General features: G+C 36.3%; 1 protein-coding gene and 1 non-coding gene across 3 annotated transcripts; one reads left to right on the top strand and one right to left on the bottom strand.

Annotated features, from left to right (window-relative positions):
• Positions 1 to 7: 7 nt before the first annotated feature.
• Positions 8 to 24,598, top strand: SYPL1 (synaptophysin like 1). Of its 2 annotated transcripts, XM_019745376.2 has the most exons (6): positions 13 to 128; positions 379 to 450; positions 15,686 to 15,810; positions 17,091 to 17,298; positions 21,477 to 21,662; positions 23,169 to 24,598. In XM_019745376.2, exons 1-6 carry the CDS (start codon positions 78 to 80, stop codon positions 23,301 to 23,303), a joined length of 777 nt encoding a protein of 258 aa, XP_019600935.2. In that variant the 5' UTR covers positions 13 to 77; the 3' UTR covers positions 23,304 to 24,598. The 2 variants fall into 2 exon arrangements, with proteins under 2 accessions (XP_074196683.1, XP_019600935.2); XM_074340582.1 differs by lacking the exon at positions 15,686 to 15,810 and having other exon boundaries at positions 8 to 128.
• On the bottom strand, positions 15,478 to 15,551 carry LOC141567013 (small nucleolar RNA SNORD113/SNORD114 family). Its single transcript, XR_012489414.1, has one exon. It is a non-coding gene; the product is annotated as a small nucleolar RNA SNORD113/SNORD114 family (small nucleolar RNA).
• Positions 24,599 to 26,147: the final 1,549 nt, after the last annotated feature.

Here is a 26,147-nt window from a genome sequence, read left to right on the forward strand (position 1 = left end):
GGTAGACGCGCGCATGCGTGGGAGGAGACGGAGCGCCGAGGGCCGGACTTCAGGGAAGGGGGAGCGGTGCACGAAGCATGGCGTCCAATGTATATTTGTTTCGCCAGAGGATTAGCCGGCTCGGCCAGGTGCGGCCTTGGGAGGCTCCTCCCCTTCACACCCCCTGTTCACCCCTCACCTCCCGTGGCCGCTCCTTTCCGTCTCCGCCCCAACGCTTGGGCAAGCGGCTCAACCGCCACCGCCCCGCCCCGCGGCCTCCGGGGCCCGCCTCCCGAAGCCCGCCCCTCCTGCCCTTCCACGCCGCTGGGCTGCACGGTCTCGTCGGTCCCCCTCCTCCTTCGCCCTGCTGTCCTGATTGTCTCTCCCTCCTTCCCTCAGAGGATGTCCTCCTTCCAGCTCAACCTCAACCCTCTCAAGGAGCCGCTCGGCTTCATCAAGGTCCTCGAGTGGGTGAGTGCAGCCCGCACCGGCGAGGCCGGGAACCGCGACGCAGCGCCGGCTCGTTCTCCGGCCGGGCCAGCGCCCTCGGCGAGGGAGCCGGGAGCCCCGGAAGCGGGGGCGCGGCCGGGCTCGCGCGGGCCCCGAGGTTGTCGCTTTTCCCCGGGGCGGGACGGGACGGGGTGGGCAGGGAGGGCACGAGAGGCCGCGGCCTGGGCCTGCGCTGGGCGAGGACGCCGCGGTCGGCATTGACTCACTAGTCCCTCCGCTGCCGGATCGCAGGCGGAGCCGCCCTCCCACACCGAAGCTCACCTCTCGGTGCCCCGGTGGGAGTTCAGATTTCTCCTTGGCTTCACTGCTCCCCGCAAGTGAAGAGAAAACTTCCTGTTGCGGTCTAACCGAAACCAGGAGGGCCCGAGTCGCGCCCCGGCCTGCGCGTGGTGTGGCAAGGGCCCGCCCGAGCTTTTCTGTCTTGTGCCGACTCGAGGCCGCTCCCTCGAAAGCTGGTTGTGCCTTTTCCAAGTGATTTGACGGGCATTCACTTCTTAATTTGCTTTTAAGATTGGCTCCAAGCTAAAAGTGGGTAAAAATAAACTGTGGGTCAGGGTAGCGGGCGGGGATGGTGGCGAGGGAGGGGGATCTGGTCAGCCGGATCCACTTAAACACATGCGAGGAATCGCCATCACTTTTGTTTTAGGTATTTCCAAGCAACAACCTACAGTCAGCTTTCAGTCCTTTCCTGGGAACACTCATTAACATCAAAGGAGATTTATTAATTCGACCTTGGCAATGATCAGTCACTTGGAGGAGTTAGTGTATTCACACCAGGCACTGCAGATTTCCTTCAGACTTCATCGCCTAGTACATATTTTAGTGTTGATTTCCAAGGTCTCATTAATAGGCAGCTGGCATCCGTCCAGCGTGTGCAGGCCAGTTGTTTTTATAGCGAGCAAAATTTACATCCGTACTCTTTATATTTTAGTGATGTAGCGGTGAAGAGTAAGAACTTACTATTTCCTGTTTTAAATAACCCACCCAGGATGTTTTTTAAAGTAACACAAACTCAAATTCTCTAATGGGTACTCAATCTGATCTCCTACCTACATAGTTTCCTACCTTTCGCTCAAAATTTCACTTGTTTTCTGAAAACTGAAATCGTACTAATTTCACACAAATTACTACTTTAAAGACACATAAATATATATACTAAGGGTTCTGTAAACCTAGGTACGCATTTAACCATAAAGAAAATTATTGAGTATGTAAAATTACAGGAGAGAAATTTTCTTTAATGTAAAAGTTAAGAAATTTTATACCTACTAGATTTAATCTCATTTAGGATTATAATTAAATTTATAATTTAAATTTTCACTTAAACAAAGAGGCAGTTGATAATTGTCTTTTTTTTAAAAGACAGACTTCACTTTTTTGTTACTATTTTGAAATAACAATACATTTATTAGTGATTGTACTTTCCATATATTTTGAATAATCTTTTTAAGAAAATACTGTTTGAACAACTTATTACACAGGAGAATCATTTGATAAAAGATTAATTGTTAATGATATGAATATTCAACTAGTATTTGAGTATGTATTATATACAGGTGGTGAGCTAAGTAAGCACTAGCATACAAACATGAATACAACATGGACTTTTCCTCATGAACTATTAAGAGAGATAGAAAACAAATATGAAAATGCATATGATGAATACTATAATGAAGGTAGAGGCAAAGTGTAGTAGGGGAAAGGAAGGAGAACTCAATTGCTTAGAGGAACTAGGGAGGATTTCATAGATGAAAGAACACTTGAAAGATGAGTATTTGTTGACTTGGGAGTGGCTTGCCAGGCAAAGGGAATCATATGTTCAGTGGTGTGAAAAGTTGAAGCAGCATAGCCCTATTTGAGAACTTGTAGAATTTGGCCAAAAAAATGTATAGTTACCGGTATATATTGAGTATTAAATTTTAATACAGTTTCTACCTTTCTTAAAATGTATATACATTTTGTTGGCACCCTCTGTAGTTCGGAGTTTATTCTATGGGCCAGTGGTTTTTATGGTTTTAAACCCTCTGGGCCCTTTCCTTAGGAAAATGCTTATGTGCTGGGTACAGAATTTTGGGTAATTTATTGGAGAGCTTCCATTTATACCCAGAATTCCTACCATAGGGTGAGGACTCACTCATTCAAGGGTTTTAACAAGTGAATGATATGATTAGATTTGCCTTTAAAATACTGTGTTTTGTCAACCGTGTAGGGGATGGATTAGGTCATAATTGAAGGAAGGGAGACTTGTTGCTTGAGAAATTATGAAGGCCTAGAATTAATTGCAGTGGTAATAGAGAAGAGAGGTTTAGAAATTAGAATATATTTGAAGAAGAGGGAGGACTCTAACATGGCTGCTATATTTCTGACGGGTTGGTAGTGACAGCTCTATCAAAGATAGATCACTAAGGAGAAGAAGCAAATTTTTAGTGGAGGGTAAATAATGTTTTGGATGTATTGAGTTTGTCTCTTTAGATGATATAAGTGGAGGTATATAGGCATTTAGATACATGGATCTAGAATTTAAAAGATAAATATGGGTTGGGTAGATTCAACAGATAACTGCCAGCAAAGAGGAGTGGTTTATAATATGGAGAGAAAAAACACCTTGGCGTCGCTATTAGAATTTCAAGAAGAGAGTACTCAGCAGTATCAGGTGCAAGAGAGGGTAAGTAAAATAAGGACTAAAATGCATACTTTGGTTTTGGTAATTAAGAGGCTATTGGTGGTTTTAATAAGGGCAGTTTCAGTAAAATCAGAAACCAGATGGTGGTAGGCTAAACAGATGTAAGAAAGTGAAGACAGTGAGAGTAAGCCATTACTTGGTTGAAAATGGGAGCACTTTGGTGGTAACCCATTTGTGGGCTGTAGAGAAGAGACTTATGAATAGAATTGTTAGAGGTTAAAAACAGGCAGAGGGGATGAGTGATAAAAGAAGGTTTAGGGGAGAAAGGCCCATTGTAGGAATTTTAAAATGTTTTGAATGACTAGTTCAAATTTCATAAGGCATTGATTGAGGTGTGTTGGGAGGGTTACTTCTAGAAATAGTCAATAAATAAGGTTATAAACAAACCTAATAATTCCCCAAATCAGCTTATCTCTAGCAAGGCTCTCAATGATGTTAGACTAAGAGATATAACCTGATAATATGTAACTTGCAATGGATTACAAATCTGAATGCCTCACAGACATGAAGGCAAGATGCCCAGTAAATATTTATTGACAGAATAAAAATACAGTTGCTGAAGCAGAAGCATTTTTATGTTGCTTCTAAACTGCAGCCACCATATTGAGTGTGTGTGTAATATTTTTAAAAATCTATTCCTGGTCCCTAGTTACAGTGCCTAGCAGTGGCATTGCTTTAGTTCTCTTTATGTAATTCAGTAAAGGTTGAATTTTTGTTGCGTTTATGTGGGAATATCAGTGCTGTTGGAATGATTAAGTTAGCATATAAATATGTCACTGATAATGTACTTGAACAGTTCTTAGTTGGTTCTTCAGGACTGAAATCCTGTGTTCATAGAAGACTAGACCCAGAGGGCAGGTAGAATTCAGCACTATGACTGACATGTCTCCTGGTCCTTCAAGATTACTAAATTCTCTGTTAGATAGTTTAAACTTTAGAAATGATATATTGTATGCTTCTCATTTGTCTGCATGTTTTCCTGCCTTTAGCAGCCTCATCAAGGTGTCACCTATCAAGGTGACAATATAAAATTTACATAAGAGTAGATGACCCACGTGTAGGAGTTGAACACGGAAGTAAAAGTCAAGGATTAATTTTACCAAAGCAGCTTTTTAAAGTATTTAATATTTCTCTGGTAAATTTTAATTTGGTTCTCTATAGTCAGTTATCGCTACTATTTAGATCACAATTTTTCATTAAAATGATTTTATTGCCTTTTAATATTGAACACTGTGTTTTGGGCTTTCATGTTGCTATCTTGCATTGAGTAGACACTGAATCTGAGTAATAATGCTTTTCTGATTCCACACACAAAATTATGGAAGAGACACTGTTTGGGGAGTACATAAGGAATTACAGACTAATTAAGCTGAATTTTAGAATTATTAATCATGTCTGAATAATTTTGTCTGCTGGTCACGTTTATTTGTTAATAAGAGATATTTATTAAATACATTATATGTGCTAGGTCTTTACCTGTATTTTTTTCATTTAATCCTCTTTAAAACCTGTGAGGGTTATCATCTCAATGATACTGCAATTTAGAGAAATTTAAGTAATTTACCCAATATCCTATGATTGTTACTACATCAAGGACTCTTAACTGTCTGTTCTTAGTCGTTTTGATAATTTACTTTTATGTTTCTAATTGGTCTTTTAATAAGTCGTTGGAAAGATCACCAAAAATTTCAAGCTTAAAAAACAAAGCAAGGTATCTGAAGTAATTTCTTTCTTGTTTGTTAGATGGCATGTTTATAAGATCTTCAGTTAAAAACAGTTAGGGTCTTGATTCATTTATCAAGTTTGAAGTTTTTTTCTGATTTTAAAAACATTACTTTGGAGTAAATTATTATTCAGGAAAATTAGTGTTAAAAAATTAAGAAAACCTGTAAGCCTTTGAGCATTACATATATCAATTTCTTTAAACCACAAACTTTCAGAAATATATTAGTTTACGTAAAATACTTAAAGTTTAGTCATCCCAAGTAGATTTCAAGATTTCTGCAAACAGGGACCATGTTTTATCCTAATTTTGTGGTTTACAGTATAGCACAGAGGAACACCACAGATAATAAAAATTGTACTACGGAGTGTGGGTGATGGAGCATATGTAGACTGATGTTTGTCTCATCCATTTGCTTAGTTTTTACATTTTTAGGCTGTCAGCCTGTAACACAGACTACTTTTTAGGAAACCCTGCCATTTGTGTTCATTTTTTCCCCCTATTAGGAAAGAGGAAAAGGATTTCAAGTAGCATTTGGTGCCTGCCAGGACTCTTCTATACACTTAACGCTTGTTAATAGGCTTATAGACAACACCTCTATGCCTTTGCTTTGTTTTTTTCTACCTGGAGTCCTCTCACTTTCATGGGGTGGATCAGATATAATTTTCATAGACAAAATATATGTGTTGTGAGTGCTTTCAGAACACACAAACACATACAGATACACACACACATACAAATAGCAATCTCTGATAAAATATGAAAGGGAAAACATCAAAGATAACAGAGCGATGCTCTCATACAATGGTTCTAACACTTTGGTCTCAGAACTCCTTGATGCTCTTAAATATTGAGGACTTCAAGGAGCTTTTGTTTATGTGGATTGTATATCGATATTTACCATATTGGAAAATTTAAGCTATACATTGTAAAAACATTTATTTTAAAATAATAAATCATTTGAAAGCTTGAATTACATCAGTGGCAACAAATCCTGCCAGTTTTCCTTATGTGAAAGGCTCACTTCATTTGTTTTTGAGAAAAGTGTCTGTCAAATATCCAAGTCTAAATAACTGTATTTTGTGACTTATTCATACAAGTAAAATTGGTGTTCCAGAAAAAAAGTAACTAGTTCAGCGTATAATTCAATTGTTTAAATGCTTTCCCTGGAGACAACCACTGTATTTTGGTATGCAGTGAAAGTTTTTATTTGTACATCCTATTTCATCACAGAATATTAAGAAGACTCAGGTGTCAGGATTTAATAAAATAATAATTTTTACTGTTTCATCAAAGGCATTCTTAAGTGAAACTGGTTTTAGTTTTTAACTGGAAGTGCGTGACAGTTGGGTGTTATTGCTGATTCTTACTAAAGCCCAGCAGTTTAGCCCACCAATGCTTTTGCTCAAATCAGTGCAAATGTCAACACAGTGTAAAAGGCAAATAATGTGTTAATAATATTATGATGGCGGCCGGATGGCTCAGTTGGTTAGAGGGCAAGCTCTCAACAAGGTTGCCTGTTCAATTCCCACATAGGATGGTGGGCTGCGCCCCCTGCAACTAAAGATTGAAAACAGCAACGGGACTTGGAGCTGAGCTGCACCCTCCACAACTAGATTGAAGGACAACTTGGAGCTGATGGGCCCTGGAGAAACACACTGTTCCCCAGTATTCCCCAATAAAATTAAAAAACAAAAAGTTAAAAAAAAATCATGAAAATATTTTTGACCTCATAGACTCCCTGAAAGTCTTGGGTACTCCCAGGGTCCACAGACCACACGTTGAAAATTGTTGTTGTCGTATAGGGTGACGTCATTGGGGACCAGGAATGGGACAGAAAATATGGGTGGGAGAAGGATGGTTCCCAGCTCTGGGAAATCTGGAAAAAGATTTTAACCTGTTGTCTGGATTTATGACTTACATAGAGTTGAGTATTGAAAGAAGTAGAAAGAGATACAGCCTCTGAACCAAGACCTGAATCAATCTACCTGCCCACTTAAGGTCTGGATTTCTGATAAATATTATTTTCATATGTTGGTAATTTGGGGGTCCCATCCTAAGATGTGTTTGTGGGCTAGGTGACTCAGAAGGCCAGGTAGAAACAGCCATAAAACTAGCAGACAAGGAAATGACTATAAAACTACTTGACAGGGATAGGAAAGGGGGGAAAAACAAATTTTCAAGTTGAGCCTACATCATATATCCTAAAACACATGAAGAAAATTTTCACTTAAAAGCTCAAATTATATGACTGGCAACAAATGACAGACTTACTTTAAGACAGCCAGCCAGCTCAACAATAAGGATATTGATTCACTCCAAAAGACATAAAAATAATAGAGTAGTCTGAAATGATTTTAAAATAAGGATAGGTTCCTTGGAGATTTCTAGTACCATACTCAGGTTAATAATTTAATAAAGGTGACATAGGTGTTTTCAAGATACAATTATTAAGAGTTAGCAGAAAACTTCTAGCTGTTTATTTCAGCAGGAATTCAAGTTTACTTGCCTGATCCAAATTCTTAAGGATTGTGGAACTGTACTAGCAGGAACTGTACTATTTAGAACTTTGTGATTGTATTTTAGCAGAGGGAGATTTAAGCTATACATGGGAGATGGTAGAAGGGGGAAACTGAAGCCCTGGTAACTGACTTCACTGCTCAGTGGAAATTAACTGAAATGTTAGCATCAATAACAAAATGTTTTTAAAAATAAATGTGTTTACTAAATGCTTCAGACTTTGACTCAAAAATAAATATCTTGGCTCTAGGCTCTAATCTTATTAATTATAAAGGCAAACATGATGTGATAGTTCATGTTAAATACTAAATGATGACTTGATTTAGTAAAAGCGTACATTTGGATTTGCACATAAACATGCACAGTATACTTTGTTTCTGAAGATTTTAATTATATATTTCATTTTCCTAAACTATCCTATAATATCATTTTCCTAAGCTAAACCTTGGACAGAAAGAAATTTAAATAGATGATGTCAGATTAATAATGAAACTAAATAGCAGTGAGGATCTTGCAACTGGAGACATGTTAAGAGACACCCATAAATTAGATGAGTACCAGTGTTCCCCAATAGAACCCTCTGAGCTGAGCAGGCTCTAGGAATAGGAGTGAAGCCTGGGACACTGGCTGTAGGATAAATAACTTATTGAAAATACTAGAGGGCGTCAAACCTTTTTAACAATCATGAATCCCTAGCAGTATAAAATTTTATGCACAGAGCTCCAATACGCATCTACATAACTTAGATACATATTTTACTATGTCAGTATCTTAGGGCATATTATACATTGAGGGTAAATTTCATTCATATTTTTAAATTTTACTTCAGATACTCTTCTTATAATACCTAATTCCCCTCCCCCTTTGTGTGATCTGAATAGTCTTTTTGCCTTGTAATGTGGCTGATGAATATAGCTCATAAGGGTATTAATACTTCTGTTTTGGCTGTGAGTTTTTGTGTTATTGGTCTAGTTTTCTGTGAAGACGTTTTTAAGCCACTGGTCTATTTTGTGAAATTTTATTTAAAAGTAGGTAATTTATTCCATAAAGTCACTTGGCCAGGCGCATTTTCGCTGTAGCACCTGAACACTACAAGTGAAAGAAGAGGTGAAGGTGTCATTGTGCTTCCATGTGGTGGGACTCCCCTTAACCTTCAGGACACCCGCATGCTGACACGTGATTCTCTGACATGCACGTCCAGCATTGGTTTCAGTGGTGTATTCATTTCAGTAAAGCTTTGATTCTTTGTGTAGGTCTAAAAGTAGATATAAATAGAAGGGCAAATATTTTCTTCTTTTTTTTGGGGGGGGGGTTACTGATCTTATTTATTTATTTATTGGGGAAGGGGAACAGGACTTTATTGGGGAACAGTGTGTACTTCCAGGACTTTTTTCCAAGTCAAGTTGTCCTTTCAATCTTAGTTGTGGAGGGTGCCGTTCCGCTTCAAGTTGTTGTCCTTTCAATCTTAGTTGTGGAGGGCGCAGCTCAGCTCCAGGTCCAGTTGCCGTTGCTAGTTGCAGGGGGCGCAGCCCACCATCCCTTGCGGGACTCCAGGAATTGAACTGGCAGCCTTGGGGTTGAGAGCCCACTGGCCCATGTGGGAATCGAACCGGCAGCCTTCGGAGTTAGGAGCATGGAGCTCTAACCACCTGAGCCACCAGGCTGGGCCAATATTTTCTTCTTGTACACCAGTTAACTGAGTTCTGCAGTCTGTTTTGGAGAGTAGTGGTCTGAAGAACCCAGAGTTACAGATCTCTTAATTAGTGAGGGATCTGTCGTGTCTCTGGTATGGGCCTGGTAGACAAGGAGATAAGTGAAACTGTCTGTCTGGTAACTTGAGGCTGTCATAATGAATATGGAGCCTTTCTGATCTGAAGAGAAGCTTGTTGTCATTCTGTCCCTGGATTCTTACTGTTACTCTATAGACAAGAATTTCATGTCAGCAGTTTCAGTCATTCTTTATGGGGTAGAGAGGGATGGAAAATGAATTTCACAAATGACAAGAAACATAAATTAGCATTCCAGTACTCCTCATTTTAGATGAGGAGTACACACTGACGTGCTCATAGGAACCACTCTCATAAAGTAAATGACTGAAACAAGCTGTTCAGAAGAAAAACAATATTATAAGTTCATTGTTAACTTGTAAACCCTAACACACATCCTGACGATTGTTGAGACACTAGAGAGTGGTGACAATCTGGAAAGCATATGCCCTAACTTAAGGGTGATGTCACTCAATTCCATGTGATTGTTGCTTTATGAGAATGTGGGCCCGATGTTGCCAAATCTTCAGTTTCCGCACACCCACTCAGGAAAAGCGGGAAATCCACATTTTTATGTACAGTATGATGGTAACAAAATACTGATAACAAATTCACATTTTTTATGAATACTGGGAAGGCCGCACAAATATATCTGCAGGCCAGGTTTCACCCATGGGCTACCAGTATATAACTACTAATCTAAATCAAAATAGTAGTAGAATGGGAGAGGTGAGATGATTGGATAATTTACCTTCAGACTGTTTTGTACTCCATTTAGTAAAAGTGTGTCCTTGTCCTTTTTTTCATAAGTAAAGACCAGAATCACAAACATGACATTTATTTATCCTCGTAACAAAAAGGCAGCTTTTAAATGATGGTTATGTAAAAGTTAAAATATGGCTTTATTTGTAGATTATTGGAAATTGACTTTTTTCTTTTATTAAATAGTTACTTAGTGCAAATTTGGTATGTGCCAGGCCTGATAATTAGGCACTAAAAATCCTGTGTAAGACCAAGTGCAAAGACAAAGGCATAGTGCTCAAAAAGCAATAAGCTAAAGTACAGGATGCCATTTATTTACTAATTTTTATATTAAGTAGGAAACTAGATTTTATTTTTTTATTTTTTTTAAAGATTTTTTATTGGGGAAGCGGAACAGGACTTTATTGGGGAACAGTGTGTACTTGCAGGCCTTTTTTCCAAGTCAAATTGTTGTCCTTTCAGTCTTAGTTGTGGAGGGCGCAGCTCAGCTCCAGGTCCAGTTACCGTTGTTAGTTGCAGGGGGCACAGCCCACCATCCCTTGTGGGAGTCGAACCGGCAACCTTGTGGTTGAGAGGACGTGCTCCAACCAACTGAGCCATCTGGGAGCTCAACGGCAGCTCAGCTGAAGGTGCTGTGTTCAATCTTAGTTGCAGAGGAGAGAGCCCACCATCCCTTGCGGGACTCGAGGAGTTGAACTGGCAACCTTGTGGTTGAGAGCCTACTGGCTCGTGTGGGAATCGAACCGGCAGCCTTCGGAGTTAGAAGCATGGAGCTCTAACCACGTGAGCCACCGGCTGGCCCTAGATTTTATTTTTGTTTTGGAGTTTTTTGTTTTTTTGTTTTAAACAAAGCAAGATACACAAGGGAAATGCCTATGATAGAATTAATGGCCCAAGTCTGTGGCAGCCCAGGAGACAGAATAGTTCTACCACAAGGAATGGGTAGGGTCTTAATGGATGAGCTTGTTAGAAAATGGGGGTGGGAGGTGAGCAATTCCTGGCAGAAGAAACTATACATCCAAGACATAAATACATGGTGTGTTTCAGGAACTGTAGGTAGTACAGGGTGGAACAGTCGCACAGTACATGGTAGGGAGTATAGTGCACATAAATCTAGAAAGACAAAGTTGAAGCTACCTCGACCATACCTCTGTGCCAAATTAAGAAGTTTAGGGTTTTTTTCTTAAATTTAAGTCTGGAAAGCCAGACCTAAGGAAGCCATTGAGGAAATGTCTTTAAATGGGGGTGATATAACCAAATTTTTATTTCAGATCAGTGTGACATCACTAAAGTAGCTCTGTCCAATAGATACACAATACAAACTGCAAATGCAAGCAACATAGTAATTTTAAGTGTTCTACTAGCCACACTGAAAAGGTGAAAAGAAACAGGTGAGATTCATTTTAATAATATATTTTACTTAATCCAACACATCCAAAATATTGCTTCAACAAGTAATCAATATAAACAATTATTGATGAGATATTTTACATTTTTTTCATGCAGTTTTTGTAATCCATTGCATGTTTTACACTTACAGCCACCTCAATTCAGACTATCCATTTTTAAAGTACTCAATAGCCATGTTACTTGTGACTACCTCACTGGACACTGCAACTTTAGAACCCACAGTATAGAAGATGAATGGTGATGGGAATGAAATTAGAAATGGGAGGAAGATTGTTGGATTAGTCACAGTGAAGAATGGTGAGGGTCTGAACAAAAGTAGTGGCAGGAGTGATATAGACAAGTAAACAGATCTTTGAAAAGACTACATCATACTCAATGTAATCTTAGGTAACTTCTTTTCACTTAGCATTAGGTTTCTGTGATTAATCCATGTTGACATGAGTAGCTGTAGTTCATATATCTTTATTGCTATATAACTTCCCTTTGTGAATATATACCACTATATTTTGTCCATTTTCCTATTGCTTCCTCCCTCCCCATATTTTGATACTGTAAACAATGTCACAATGAACATGGTTGTGTCTGTCCTGCAGGACACATGAGCAAGAGTTTCTCTTAGATTATATACTATTAGGTTGGTGCAAAAGTAATTGCGGTTCTTGCAATTGTTTTTACCTTTTAAACTAATTAGTTTTGCACCAACCTAATAGCAGACACTAATCCTTTGTGACATTATTGCAAATACTTTCACCTAATTAACAATTTCTTATGGTTTGTGGTTTTTTAAAAAAATCTTAGAGATTCTTCCCTTCTCTATGGTCACTGATTTTCTTTTATATTGTCTTTAAATAAATTTTTAAAGATTCACTTTTTTACATTTAAATATTTAGTTCATCTGAACCATTTATTGAACAGTTCTTTCTTGTATTATCTATTATTACGTAACAAATTGCCCCACGCTTAGCCTGTAAAATAATAGACATTTATTATCTCAGTTTCTGGCTGCAGCTTAGCTGAGTGGTTCTAGCTGAGGGTCTCCCATGAGGCTGCAGTCATCCCACGCCCTCCAGCTTGCTCACATGGCTGTTGGCAAGCCTCAGACCTTAAGCTTCCAAGGTCACTCACATGCTTTCTAATAGTACTGGGCTCCTCACCACGTGAGTCTCTCTATAAGTTGCCTGAGTTATCCTCCCAACATGGCAGCTGGCTTCCCCCAGAGCCAATGGCTCAAGAGAGTGAGAAAGGAAGACTGAAGTTGTAATCTCTTTATTACCTACTCTCAGAAACAACATTCCATTTCTTCAACCGTGTTCTATTCAATAGAAGTAGTCACTATGTCTTGTCTACACTTAATGGGTGGAAAACTAATCTCCACCTCTTGAGGGGAGGAGTATCAAAGAATTTGTAGACATGTCTTTAAAACCACCACATGCCTTTCCTTGGCTATCTGCAGTGCTAACTCTGAGATACAATTTGTCTATACACACAAATCTGTTTCTGAACTCTTCTGTTCCATTGGCTTAATTTGTATATTCTGCTTTTTTCTAATCTTAAATGTGGGTACACACCCAAGATTTATTTCCTGGTCTTCTGTTTATCCTTCTGCGTATCCTTACACATTCATGCTGAGAGAGTATCCATTCTTCTATCTTAACCTATTAACTCTTAACTGAAGACTCCAAACTATGTGCTGGACATTATCTCAGACTCTTCATATCTGTAACCAGATTGTGTTTCATGTATCTCTTCTTCATGGACAAAATATCCCTTGATAGTTATGATCCTGGTTATGGCTGGATTCAAGGCCCTGGGTTAGTCCATGGACAGCATTATAACACTGTTCAGCAGTATAGGCTTTGATATCAGACCTGCATTGAATGTTATCTATTTGCTGGATATGCGTGACCTTGAGCAAAACAAAGTCCCTGACCTCTTTGAGTTTACATTCTAGGGAAAAACAAGACAAATAATACTGTCAGACAATGGTAGTTACAATGGAGGAAAAATAGAGCAGGATAAAGGGAATATAGGTAGTGTGGGTTTGGGGACACTGTTACTCAATGTGCTGTGGTTAAGGAAAGGCCTCTGTGGTCAGGCCATGTTGTAACAGGGAGCTGTGAAGTCGGAAGTGAACCAGTGCAGTAGTTTCAACCGTTCACAGGGATACAATTCACAGGGATACAATCCAGGACCCACAGTAGATGCCTGAAAGCACAGACAGTATTGAACCTTACAAATGCTGTTTTTCCTTATATGTATATACCTATGATAAGGTTTAATTTATAAATTAGGCATAGTAAGAGATTAACAACAATAACTAATAAACAATTATGACAGTATACTATAATAAAAGATGTGAATATGGTCTCTCTCGAAATCTGTTGTACTGTGCTCACCGTTCTTGTGGTGATGTGAGATGATGCAGTGCCTGTGTGATGAGATGAAGTGAGGCGAGTGACTTGGGTGTGTAATGGAGCCTTAGGCTACTATTGACCTTCTGACTGTGGAACAAGCACTTGAAGGCTTCTCTTTGGCATATCCAAATTGCCCAGCAGCATCACTCTTCATTATTAAGTAAAATAAGGGTGACTTGAACACCGTCCCTGTGATTCCATGACAGTCGATCTGATAACCAAGAAGGCTATTAAGTGACTGATGGTGGGTAGTGGATACAGTGAAGATACCCTGAACAGAGAGGTGAGGACTCACATCCCAGGTGGAATGAGACGACTCGAGATTTCATCACACTACTCAGATGCCACGCAATTTAAAATTTATGAATTGCTTATTTCTGGAATTTTTCATTTAATATTTCTGGAATTTTCCATTTAATATTTCCAGACCATGGTTGACCATGGGTAACTGAAACCATGGATAAGGGTAGACTACTTTATTCCAGGCAGAGGGAATAGCCATTGCAAAGGCTCTGAAAGAGGAGTTTATCCAGTGTCTTTAAGGAATACCAAGGAGACCATTTTGTGTAAAGAGATTTGGCAAGGAAAAAGTAGCAACATGAGGTCAGAAATAAAGGGAGGAAGGGATCTTGAAGACCATGGTATGAACTTTGGTTTCTTTGGTTAATGTATAATTCAGGCAAGAGGTTAATGGTGGTTTAGGTCAGGATGTTGTGATGGTGGTGGTGAGAAGTGATCACAATTCCAAATACATTTTTAATTTATTGGGGTGACAATTGTTAGTAAAGTTACATAGATTTCAGGTGAACAATTCTGTATTACATCATCTATAAATTCCATTGTGTGTTCACCCTCCAGAGTCAGTTCTCCTTCCATCACCATATATTTGATCCAAATACATTTTTAAATAGAGCCATCAGCATTTGCTGAAGGATTGATCTCTTGGTCACTACACCATATCTGGGTTGTTGTTTGTTTTGTTTTGTTTTGTTTTTGTAGAAAATGTATAATATATAAATAGAAAAAGGAATTATCTTTTGTCTTCTGTTCACAGGTGACCACTGTTAAAATGTTGATGCATAACATTTCTAGTTTTTGTTATGTGTGAATGCATAGATGTAGACACATACACAATGGATTGTTTAAACAAACTTTATATTTAATGAACTTTTTTCTATATCATTGGATAGTCCCTAACATTGTAATGACTGCATAATGCTTCGTTGTATGAATGAATTATAGTTTATTTGGTTCCCTGGCAACATTTAGGATGTTTCCAGTTTTTTCCTGTTATGGATAGCATTTGAGAGCATCATCACATTTTCTTAAACATATTACCTGATCAGAAAAACAAATTTCCAACTACTTTTTGAGACCTGGAGTACCCTCAATGAGGCCTTTGCTAAGCTCATGAAATAGCATCTTTTGGCTTTACAGTTACTCTTGTGTTTTAAATAAATATTCCTCCAATTCACCCCTTTTGATTTTAATAGTAATAAATAAGACTTCCTTTGAGTTTCATGCTAATGTTTAGTAGGTACTGTGAGCAAAGAATTTTCATATTGGCTGGTATACCAATTTCTATATTCAAGGGAAAATAAAACCACATTTGTTGAGAGTTGCAAGTAAGCTTTTAAATGTTTTTCACCATCTATGTTTAATTTGTAATTAAGAATTTATATATATGTGTCTATTTTTTTTTTTTTTGCAATGGACCTCAGTGGTTCAAACAGTGATTGATCATAATTTTTATTCAGATGCATTCCATTCACATCATTGGTCAAGAATGTATATTTTCTATAACATGTATTTCTATAGTTAGTGAGCCAGTTTTTAATAACCAATATTTAAGGTTTTAAGAACCCATGTTTTGGGTATAGTAATACTTCTTCCCTTTTTTTGGTTTCACTTTGTGTAGATTGCTTCTATCTTTGCTTTTGCCACCTGTGGAGGTTTTAAGGGCAAAACAGAAATTCTAGTGGGTTGTCCTAAAGAAGGTCCTGAAAATAAAACGATTACAGCTTCTTTTGGTTATCCGTTCAGGTGAGTTACTTGTTTTTATGGTTTAACAACTCTTTTTACTTTCATAATGAGCCATTAAGATTTCCAGGAATTTATTAATCTTGGGGGGTAGAAAATTTTAAATTGCATCCTCATTTGTAAATGGTGATCACTGCTCCTCAGACTGTCGTACATAGACCAGTGTCTGTCTACAAACTGTTTTCCTGATCTGTGATGAAATAGGATAGAAAATGAGAGTAAGCATTTAGAAACTTTTATTTGACATCTTTATTCTGTCATCCCACAGTGCGTTAGAAATTTTGAAAACAATACAGAGGCTGCTCCATCACCGCAGTGTGAGAAGCCATGATGTGGGAGCAAATGCAACTTATGAAAAATCTAAATTTCTCATGTGTTTGCCATTACTAAATAGTAGTATTATTTATATAGTTTTAGGACATGTATTTATATGAAGAGTTCCTGTGCTTCTTTCACTAGCATAAAACTTTATTTTTTTTACTCTCAAACAAAATATTCAAACTAAAATGAATATTTTGTTTGTCAGTTTTTCTGTTTGACTTTAGTATTTATTGAACAGTTTATTGAATGTGTCCTGTGTTTAATTAAGCCAGGGTATGAATCTTCCACTTACTACTTCCTTGAGCTCTCTAGGACTCAATTTTTCTGTTCAGTAAATTGGAAATACTACCTTTTAAGGTTGTTTTTATGATTAAGTAAAATCTTACACATTAAAGCTATGTCAGATAGGTAGTGCTTGGTATCATTGCTCCCATCTCCCACCCCCTCTATAAAGTTCCAGTACAAGAAACTGTTACTGCATCGTAGTGATAAATGCTCGTGTGATTTATGGATAGGGAAAATTAAAGACAATGTGAAGTTAGTAGCTAATTAATCCAGGGTTAAAATGTGAATCATTATAATTGCTTTTGTGGTGCTAGTCACAGACTGTCTCCTAGAATGGATTATCAGGTCTCAAATTGTAAACTGTTTTGTATCGGCCCTCTTAATTTGCTAAATTTTTATTGCAGGAAGATAGTATCTGGTCTTGAAAGTGTTTAATTCAGTCTATATTCAATCTATCACAAATCAGTTACCAGGTATAATTTATGTATATATCTTAGGAAATTTTAAATTTACTCAAATAATTTGAATTTCCCATTTTTTTTCCCCAAAAGGAAAACGTTTTTAATACATTTGGGGAGTATTTTTTGAAATGTCATTTAAGTATTCTGACTGTATGTCTCTTTTGAGAGAGTCCAGGTAATTCATAAATTTATTTGAGCCTTTTTTTTTTTTAATAGGTTGAATCAAGCATCGTTTAAGGCATTACCAGATGTAAATGTGTGTGGTATAGACTGGAAAACGCAAGTCCTTATTGGAGATTACTCTTCTTCTGCGCAATTCTTCGTCACGTTTGCAGTCTTTGTCTTCCTGTACTGCATTGCTGCTCTTCTGCTCTATGTTGGTTACACAAACCTGTATCGGGATAGTCGCAAACTTACCATGGTTGTAAGTAATCACTTTCTTTTTATAAAAAATAATTTGTATAAGTGTACATTATATTTGAAGTTAAACGTAGATTTTCATACACTGGAAATAAAAATTCTTAGCATAAGCCAGTTCAATATATCGTGACCTGTGTTTGCCATAAGGTTGAGCCTTGTCCTGTTGTCATGTTTAAGCCAATTCTTTTAGCTTGTTTGCAGCACTTTTTCTGCACTCTAGTGAGTGCAGAGGTTTGTTTCTAACTATTTTAACCTGGGAAAAACTCAAATATGTGATAGACTGTAGTAGGTTGCAAGTAGCAGAGAACTGAAGTAGAAATTAATTACTGCCTTTGATTTGAGGAATTACTGATCATGCTAGTAGTCTCATAACTTGTGTTTCTACTTCTTACCTTTTTCCTCTTTTCTCAAAGGCCCGCTTTATACCTCTGCATTGTCTTACTGAGCTGAGTAGTCTATATCAGGAATCAGCAAACTATAGTCCATAGGCCAAATCTAATTCATTCTGTGATTTTCTAAATAAAGTTTTTTGGGAAGGCAACCATACCTAATCATTTACGTATTGTCTAAGACTGCTGTCATGCTGTAGTGGCAGAGTTATTTGTGACAAATATCACAAATATTTACATTTGGCCCTTTCCAGGAAAAGTTTGCTAACTCCTGGTCTTCATTATTTTTTTAGTTTAAAATCTGACCCAGATAATTCTATAACAATTAAAGATTTCAGCAATAGTACCATTCATGAGCTATTTTTGAAACTTAGAGATGGCAACAAAGGATTTGGATTTGAATTCTTACACCTTTTGGCTTCAGTCTACTGAGCTAAAAATAAAAATAATTTCTGATATTTAGTTAGTAGAATCTGCCTGGGATTCTTGGCAGCAGATCCAAAGATAAGTCCTGGTTTGAAGATGGACCTCCCTCCACCACAAAAGGACAGAGTCAGCGGTAGTCTTACTGACTTGAAGGGAGAACAGGGGTGTTTTTGGGATACTGGTCATTTATTATCTTGAGAAAATACTGATATATGCTAATTATTTGTGAAATTACTTTAAAGGGAAGGTTATTTAAGTGAAAAAATTAGCAAGATAACAGGTTTTATTTATTTATTTATTTATTTTTAATTTTGCTGCGTGGATCATAAGAATGCAAATGGTAAGTAAGGAATAAAACAGTCTTTTGTCTTCATATTTCGTTTCTTATATCTGAGAAGAGATTTTTAATCCTGACGTTTTTGTAAAATATTTCTTGGTTGTTAGGTACCTTTCAAAAAAACAGACATTATTTAATTTTCAATGCTTAATCAACAGAAGTGACATTAGGAATCTATAACTTCTGCAGACTTTTCAAGCCTTATTTTGAAAGGAACTGTGATGATCAGATGCTATATTTTGTTAAAGTTAATTTATAAATTCTAAATGAAGACATTTCTTACCATTTTGTCATTATATCAACAAATTTTTAAGTTAAGTTTAGTGAGCTTTTTATTTCTCATTTTATTTAGTAAGCTTTAAAATTACCACACTTTTTTAAAAAAGCAACAGTCAAATCTTTTTTTTTTTGTAGAGGGTTTTTCTTGTCTAATAAAACTATAAAATTGATATAGTTGCATTATTATTTGATATAGTCAAAAGTGATTTTCCACCTCAAGAGTGATCAATTAGTGGTCATTCAGAGAGAAAATCCAGAATTAGTTTAAGTGGTTTTTTTTATTGCTGTAATATATAATGGACACTTTTCTGTGAAAGTCCCGCTTCTAAATTAAATTGTGAATTCTGCCTTTAGCCATATAAATATAAAATATAAAAAGTTTTCTTGAGATACCCAAATTTTTAAGTATAGCCAAATATGATACAGAGATTGTTTAGCGTACTATTTGTTAGTGAGGACATGCTTTTATTTTTGCAGTGTTCTCAGTTGTCTGGTAAGGTATTTCTAGGAACATTGCGATTTTGATATTTTAAATCGACTTTAGTTCTTTTGTAAGTAAATGTACCACTTTTTTGTGGTAACTAGCAGGAGCTTAAGGGTCCTAGGTCATGTGGATAATCAGAAGTACCATATCTTAAAACTCTGTTATAGATCATATTTTGATTATTGGTAGGAGCAGAGCTGCCATAGGCCACTGCAGGTTGCACAGTGCAGAACTCCGGGTGTGCGCGGTGCAGTTACCTAGCGTCCCGAGTAGGACAAAGGCTGTCTTCAGAGGTCCATGTTTCCCCCTCTCCCTAAGGCTACCCTGTACCTCATTTTCGGAAAAGAACCTGCATTTGAAATACAAGAATGTCATTTCTTAAGCAAAGTAGATTTAAAGAGAATAATCAAAAAAAAGCAGGATGTTCTTTAAGAATTTGGAAGGAAGAAACCTGAAAATTAAAAGGATTTGACATACATTGGTCAAAGCTGTGAATTTTAGCCCAGAGAAAACTTGTTTAACATGTGATAACTTCATACTATTTATCAGCTCTCCAAAAAGCATTGTATTTCTAGCAAGTGTTCAGGAAGTGTCTACTGCAGCAAAAAAGTATAGCGGAGTACAAGAGCAAAAAGGAGAGTACTCCCTCAGTGCAAAAATTTAAACTTGTTTCTGTCCTTTTCTCTTTGATTTACTTTTTTTTTTTTTTTTAAGAGGACCAGTAACAGTGGAGAGCTCAAGTGCAAAATGCAAATACCTCCATGTTATAGAATAGAATTAATCATGTTTTTTGGTTCTGAAATCACAAGATATTTATTCAAGATATTTATTCAAATAGGTAGACAAGCTATATATAGCACAGTTTCTATATCTCATAAGTGGTCACTGGTGTTTATCCTAAATAAAGAACTAAAAGAAAAGCTCATTGGCAAAAGTAATTAAAAACCAATTAAATTTATTTTAAAAACAAAACACTTCAGTGGTAAGCTCCAGAACCATTTCTGAGCTTGGACAGAGTTTTTCTGCAGTTGTGTACAAACTCATAACCTTGATTATACCCAGATACTCAATACATAACATTAAAAGATACAAATTTTACACTTTTCCCACGTTGGTCATTAATTTAAAGGAGGACCAAGCAAGGTGGGACTTACACTTTATATTATACAAATGCATACCTTAAAAATGTGTTCTTTAGATCTTTGTAACAATACTAGTTGACAGAATTTTAGTTTCCCAGTAGAATAGATTAAGGAGAATATTTTTTTTTCCTTTCTTCATCTTACTAGTTCAATAAGAAACTATCTAAAATAATAAAAAACAGTTCTATTCTTGAACATGTAATAAGTAGAAAAGACTTTAGTAGAAAATTAGTGATAAGATATCAGAGAGATTTCTTTTGTTCTTATAATGAGCATTCTTAAAATTCTTTCATCATGAATTTAAAAAGACAAGTCTTGCTGGATGTATGCTTTTCACCATTTCATTATCCGTATTACAGAGAACTAGATTTAATTAAAGTTAGAGTTTGCCAGAACAATATGAAGAAGTAAAAGGGTAAGGGAGTTGAGAGTATATGTGAGGGATTATAATGAAGAACCTTAGAATATAAATTGAGGGAAATGAGAGTGTGAGGTTGAGAGACAGTAAAAAAAAAGTGGTACGGTCAGATTTTTGAGGTTGGGGTGCCAGAGGGAGGGAGCTGGAAAGAGAAGTGATATTGGGGAGTGGGATGATTGAAATAGAGATTGTGGAGGGATACAGTTATCCGTGATAGCAGCATGTAAGGTATAATCCCAGGAGTGGATGGCTTAGGTGTGATTGTGGAAAGGGCCATGTAAATCCTTGATTTCTATTGTAAATATCTTTGACTCCTAAAGAAATGACTGTGACTTGTTTAGTATTATAGCTATTTATTATCACTGAGCTAGTAATACTCAACAGCAAGTTTACTGTGTTGACCCTGGCTTTTTTAATAAAGTATACCATGAAGGCTCTTTCTTAGTACTATAGGGTCCAGTGTGATCTCAATTCCTTCATCATGGATTTAAAATTAGTATTTTTAAATTAACTGTTTATTATTATTATTATTATTTGGTGCCAATGATATTTTTTTAATTAAATTTATTGGGGTGACAATGGTTAGCAAAATTACATAGGTGTCAAGTTTACATTTCTATAATACATCATCTATCTGTCACATTGTGTGCTCAGCACCCAAAGTCATTCAACTGTTCGTTATTAACTCATACTTTCTTTTGCTCTAGGACTTCGTTGTTACTCTCGTGGCCACTTTCTTGTGGCTGGTGAGCACTTCAGCCTGGGCCAAAGCTCTTACGGACATTAAAGTAGCCACAGGTCACAATATCATCCAGGAGCTCGCGCCTTGTAAACAGGCGGCGACGTGTTCTTTTGGCTCTGTGACTAGTATGGGATCCCTAAATGTATCTGTGGTACGTATGCCGTATTTATAAAATATTTTATTTCACTTATTAGAAAAACCTTACTAGTAATTTAAGAAAACAATCACTTTTAATAATCTCTAGATGAATATGTTGGTTTTTATTTTTACTGCACTGTCAGAATCCTAGTTACCATATAGTCTTTACCTTTATACCAATGAAGAAAAATTTATTAAGAAAATTAGGAAACAAGTTTGAACAAGATCGTAATTGAGTCTTTTCTTTTTATTAAAATTGACTGGTCCAGACTTTTACCTGGAAGACACTAATAGTAGTCACTAACATTTATATGCCAGGCATTACACTAAAGCCATTGCACTCATATGTTATCTGACAATCCTAAGAGAAGTATGGGAAGTGGTATTATCATCTTCATTTTACAATTGGGAAAAAATGTACTTTGTATTAATTTGCCTAAGTTGACTCAACTAGTAAGTTGGCAAGCCAAGGTTTGAACCAGATCTGACTTTAGAGCCCATTCTCTAATCCGACTTTCTCTGAGTCTTTCTTTCCATAATACTTTTGTGGTTTCTTAAATAACAAAAAAAAATCAGGTCTATATAAATTATCTATTAGTCCACTATTTTACCAAACTACAGATAAATATATTAAATATATAACAATATACTGAGGATATTATGTTTAGGGAGGTCTCGTGTCTTTTCAAGAAAGTTATTTTTCCTGTGCATGAATGAAGTCAGCACTACCTTATAAAGTGACTTGGTCAAGTTTTTGCTTTATAACTTTGTAATTATAATTTAAAAGTCACCCTTTTTTTGTATTTATGTTGAAAATGTCTGAGATGGACAGTTTCAGAAATGTTATCGTATGCAAATATACAAAGAGCTGTCAGGCATTTGGCCTTCAGTAATACGATAGTATTCTCAAGCTTCTTATCCCGCTCTTACTTTATTGTTACTATCTTTCTTAGAAGAATATATTTATATTTCTTATACAAAACTGTGAAGTAGTGTAGCTGCAGTTAATTCATCTCTGAGACTTTCATCTTGTCAGATTTATACCTGAGAAGACTGGTTTCTTTTAGGTTAACTAATGCAAGATGTGAAATAAAGTTCTTCTGACTCCTTTTCTTTTCTGGCTGAAGCTATTGGAGTAGGAAAAAAGGTAGTGGAGTGATGAAGTAGGGAAATAGGAAAAGATATACAAGGCAGTTTAAAATGTGGGTTTTAGTTACTTTTCTCAAATTTAATACCATCTTTTTGGTAACAATAAGCATGTAAAAATAAGATTTCTTTTCGTCATAATTTTATGTTACAAATTTAGACATTTAGCTTTATTTCATTGTGAATAAGTCATTATATATCCAAATTTGGCATTGAAATGTAAAGTCTTTTTATTCCACTTCACATGTAGTTTAAACTTGAAACAAAATAATACTATAGTTCCTGGAAATATTAAATGTTTAAATAAAAACTAAAATGCGCCAGAATTTTTAAGTAGATACTAGATTGTCATGTTTGTTTTTCTCTTTCTTAGATCTTTGGCTTTCTGAATATGATACTTTGGGGAGGAAATGCATGGTTTGTGTACAAGGAGACCAGCTTACACAGTCCATCAAATACTTCTGCTTCCCATACCCAAGGAGGTATTTCACCTCCTACCGGAATGTAACTGAAGGGAGAAGTACACTGTATGAAATATGTTTATACTTTGCCAACATCTTGAGAAGCATTATTTGTTTCTAATAAAAGTAATGGCAGTTTCAGTAAATTGGTGGGTTTAAAATTTTGCTGCTTTTTTACATAAAGCCTGTGCCTCTCCTGGAAATTGAAGATGTAATGTATTCTCACATGTAAGTTTGAAAATTCAGGGGCCTATTATGAGATGATGCACATTTTTAAATGAATGATAATTTCTTCACTAAGTTGTTTGCCTTCCAAAATGTTTACACCTTAAGCCTTAACATATATCTTCACTCAGAAAAGAGTTATATTGTCATATAATAGGAAGAAAATCCGTATTTGGAATATATACACTTCTGTAAGTTTGTACAGATCATATACCTAAGACCTGTCTTAAAGAAAGCCTTGATTACATAAGTCATATTTAGAAGAAACGTTTAATTCAGAATTTATATCTGAACATTGTTTATATGTTATGAAAAATTTTTAATGGCAAAGACTGGGTGTATGTTTTATTTCTGTTTTTCTAAATGACCTACAGTACTTAATAGGTGTGCTTAAAGTTGTTTGGGGAGTGGGGTTAAAAATTTCTGATAGATGTATAGGTAATTTAGTAATTCCAGCTCATGAGATGTAAGCTTCCATTATGCTGGTTGTTTAATAGACTTGCTATATAAGTAGAAAGAACATGGTTCAACTAGATTTTTGATATGTATGGGCATTATTCTTAGTAATAGTTGTTTGCTGTCCTCTGTTGGTCTTACCACTTAAGTGCCAGCTGAGACCTCGTGTCCTTGCAAGTAGAGTAAAATATAACCCACCATTTTTTTTGCAGACCGTATTCAGAAAGTTAAAAAAATTAAGATTGCGCTTTACTTTTGAAACATTTAAGACTTAGATTCAATGAAGTTGCTATTTTGAGTTGAACATTGATAGTGTGAAAATAAATGAGATTCGGATTTCATGTTTCTTAATGTTCATTCTTATTTCACAAATGGATTAAGGAATTATGCATCATAAACAAGGAGCCTAAGTAGCTTTATTATGGATGTACTGTCTTTGCATACACATTAGGTATGTTCTGAATACAGAGCTTATTCACATTTGCTTTCTAATGTTTTGGTTGTACAGAGCCAGATATCCTACTCTTAACCACATGATTGTTCATATGTGAAGCACATCTTGCTAGTGCCTTATTTTTGTTGATTTTGTTTATGACAAGAATTGTCAGTATGAGAATGTATATCTTTTATGCAACCAACTTAATAAAGAAGTTAAAAGAAAGAGTGCATTGATTGTTATATTACAAAGAAATCTTCATCTTAAAGACAGGAGCAATGCAAAATGGAATTAATTTCCAAAGCAAGAAATAGAATATCACAATAGTTCTTTTAAATGCTTGGCAAGGAATAAAAGAGACAGAAAATGCTTTGGAGGTTGTGTTTCTATCCTTTTTTTCTTTCAATCTCATTTTTAAAATTCTTGTTTGTAACTTTCAGGTGGTTTTCCTGTAAACCTTTTCTAATTGACTGTCCATTCAATTGGGCACACAGATTCTTGATTAAGGGTGTGTGCTCTGGAGCCAAACTGTCTGAATTTGAATCTTGGCTTCACCACTTAACTAGCTAATTAACTTTAGGCAAATTACCCTCTGTATGCCTCAATTTGCTTATCTGAAAAATCTGACTAAGAATACTACTGACCTCAGTATTTATGAGGCTGAAGTGAGTTAATATAAAGTCCTTAGAAACAGTGTTCAGAATATAGTAGGCACTTTATAAATGTTGATTGAATACTAACTTTTGATAGCATGTAATACAGAGACTCTTAACCTGGAGTCCATGGGGCTGGAAAGGGGAAGGGTCTTGGGCAGAGAGGCAGGGTGGGTGGCTCGATTACATGGGTCTCCCTTTATATTCCTCAGAGAGTCCGGGATGTTTCTGGATTTAATTTTCTGTTGGTGGTAAATGTACATAAAGTTAATGACATTAAGTTAATATTAATGAGCTTACAGTAGATTTAGAAAAGTTTATTTTGTTGCCTTTTCACTCCCTGATTTTGAGTCAACATTACAAGGTTAAGCAATTTATAGGCTAGTTTGCAGCACAGGAGCAATAGAAGCTTTGAACTTACTAGGTGACAGGTTATTTATAAACAGCATCATTATTAATATTTTTGTTAGTTGAAGTCACTTGGATAAAGATACTTAAAGTAATTATTAACCTGCTGTAAATGTTAAGGACAGTGCTGCTTGTTATGTACTTTGTTTCACACTTAATTTCTAAATTTTTAATTACGTGGTATTTCAGAGAGATAAGTATAAACAATAATACATAACCAAGTTCTCACCACTGAGTTGAACAGATGTTAACATTTTGTTCTCTGTGTGTCAGATTTGCTTTGGTTTTGTCTTTTTCAGAAAATGAAACATAGATCCAGCCTTTTCCTTACTGAAGTACAGCTAGATTTTTCTCACCTTTCACTATTGCAAATAGCACTGAAATATTGTGGTGAACTATGTGAAGGCTTCTCTAGGACTATCACTAGAAGTGGAACTGTTGGAATGTGAGATATTCACATTTCAGTTGTAATGTAGGTATTAGAAAATTCTTCAATGAAGCGCTTTACCAATTTAGTCTTCCACCAACATGTAAAGGTCTCTTTGGTCCCCATATCCTTGCCAATACTTGATGTTATTGGACTATTGCCAATCTGATGGGTTTGAAATCGTGTTTTGATGTTTTTTAATTTGTATGCTTCTGATGGCTACTGAGGTTAGTGATCTTTTCTGTATTTATTGGCCACATAGGTTTCCCATACTCTGTATTGCCCA

This window comes from Rhinolophus sinicus, linkage group LG09 (genome assembly GCF_036562045.2).
Source record: "Rhinolophus sinicus isolate RSC01 linkage group LG09, ASM3656204v1, whole genome shotgun sequence".
In the NCBI taxonomy this organism is placed as follows: Eukaryota; Metazoa; Chordata; class Mammalia; order Chiroptera; family Rhinolophidae; genus Rhinolophus; species Rhinolophus sinicus.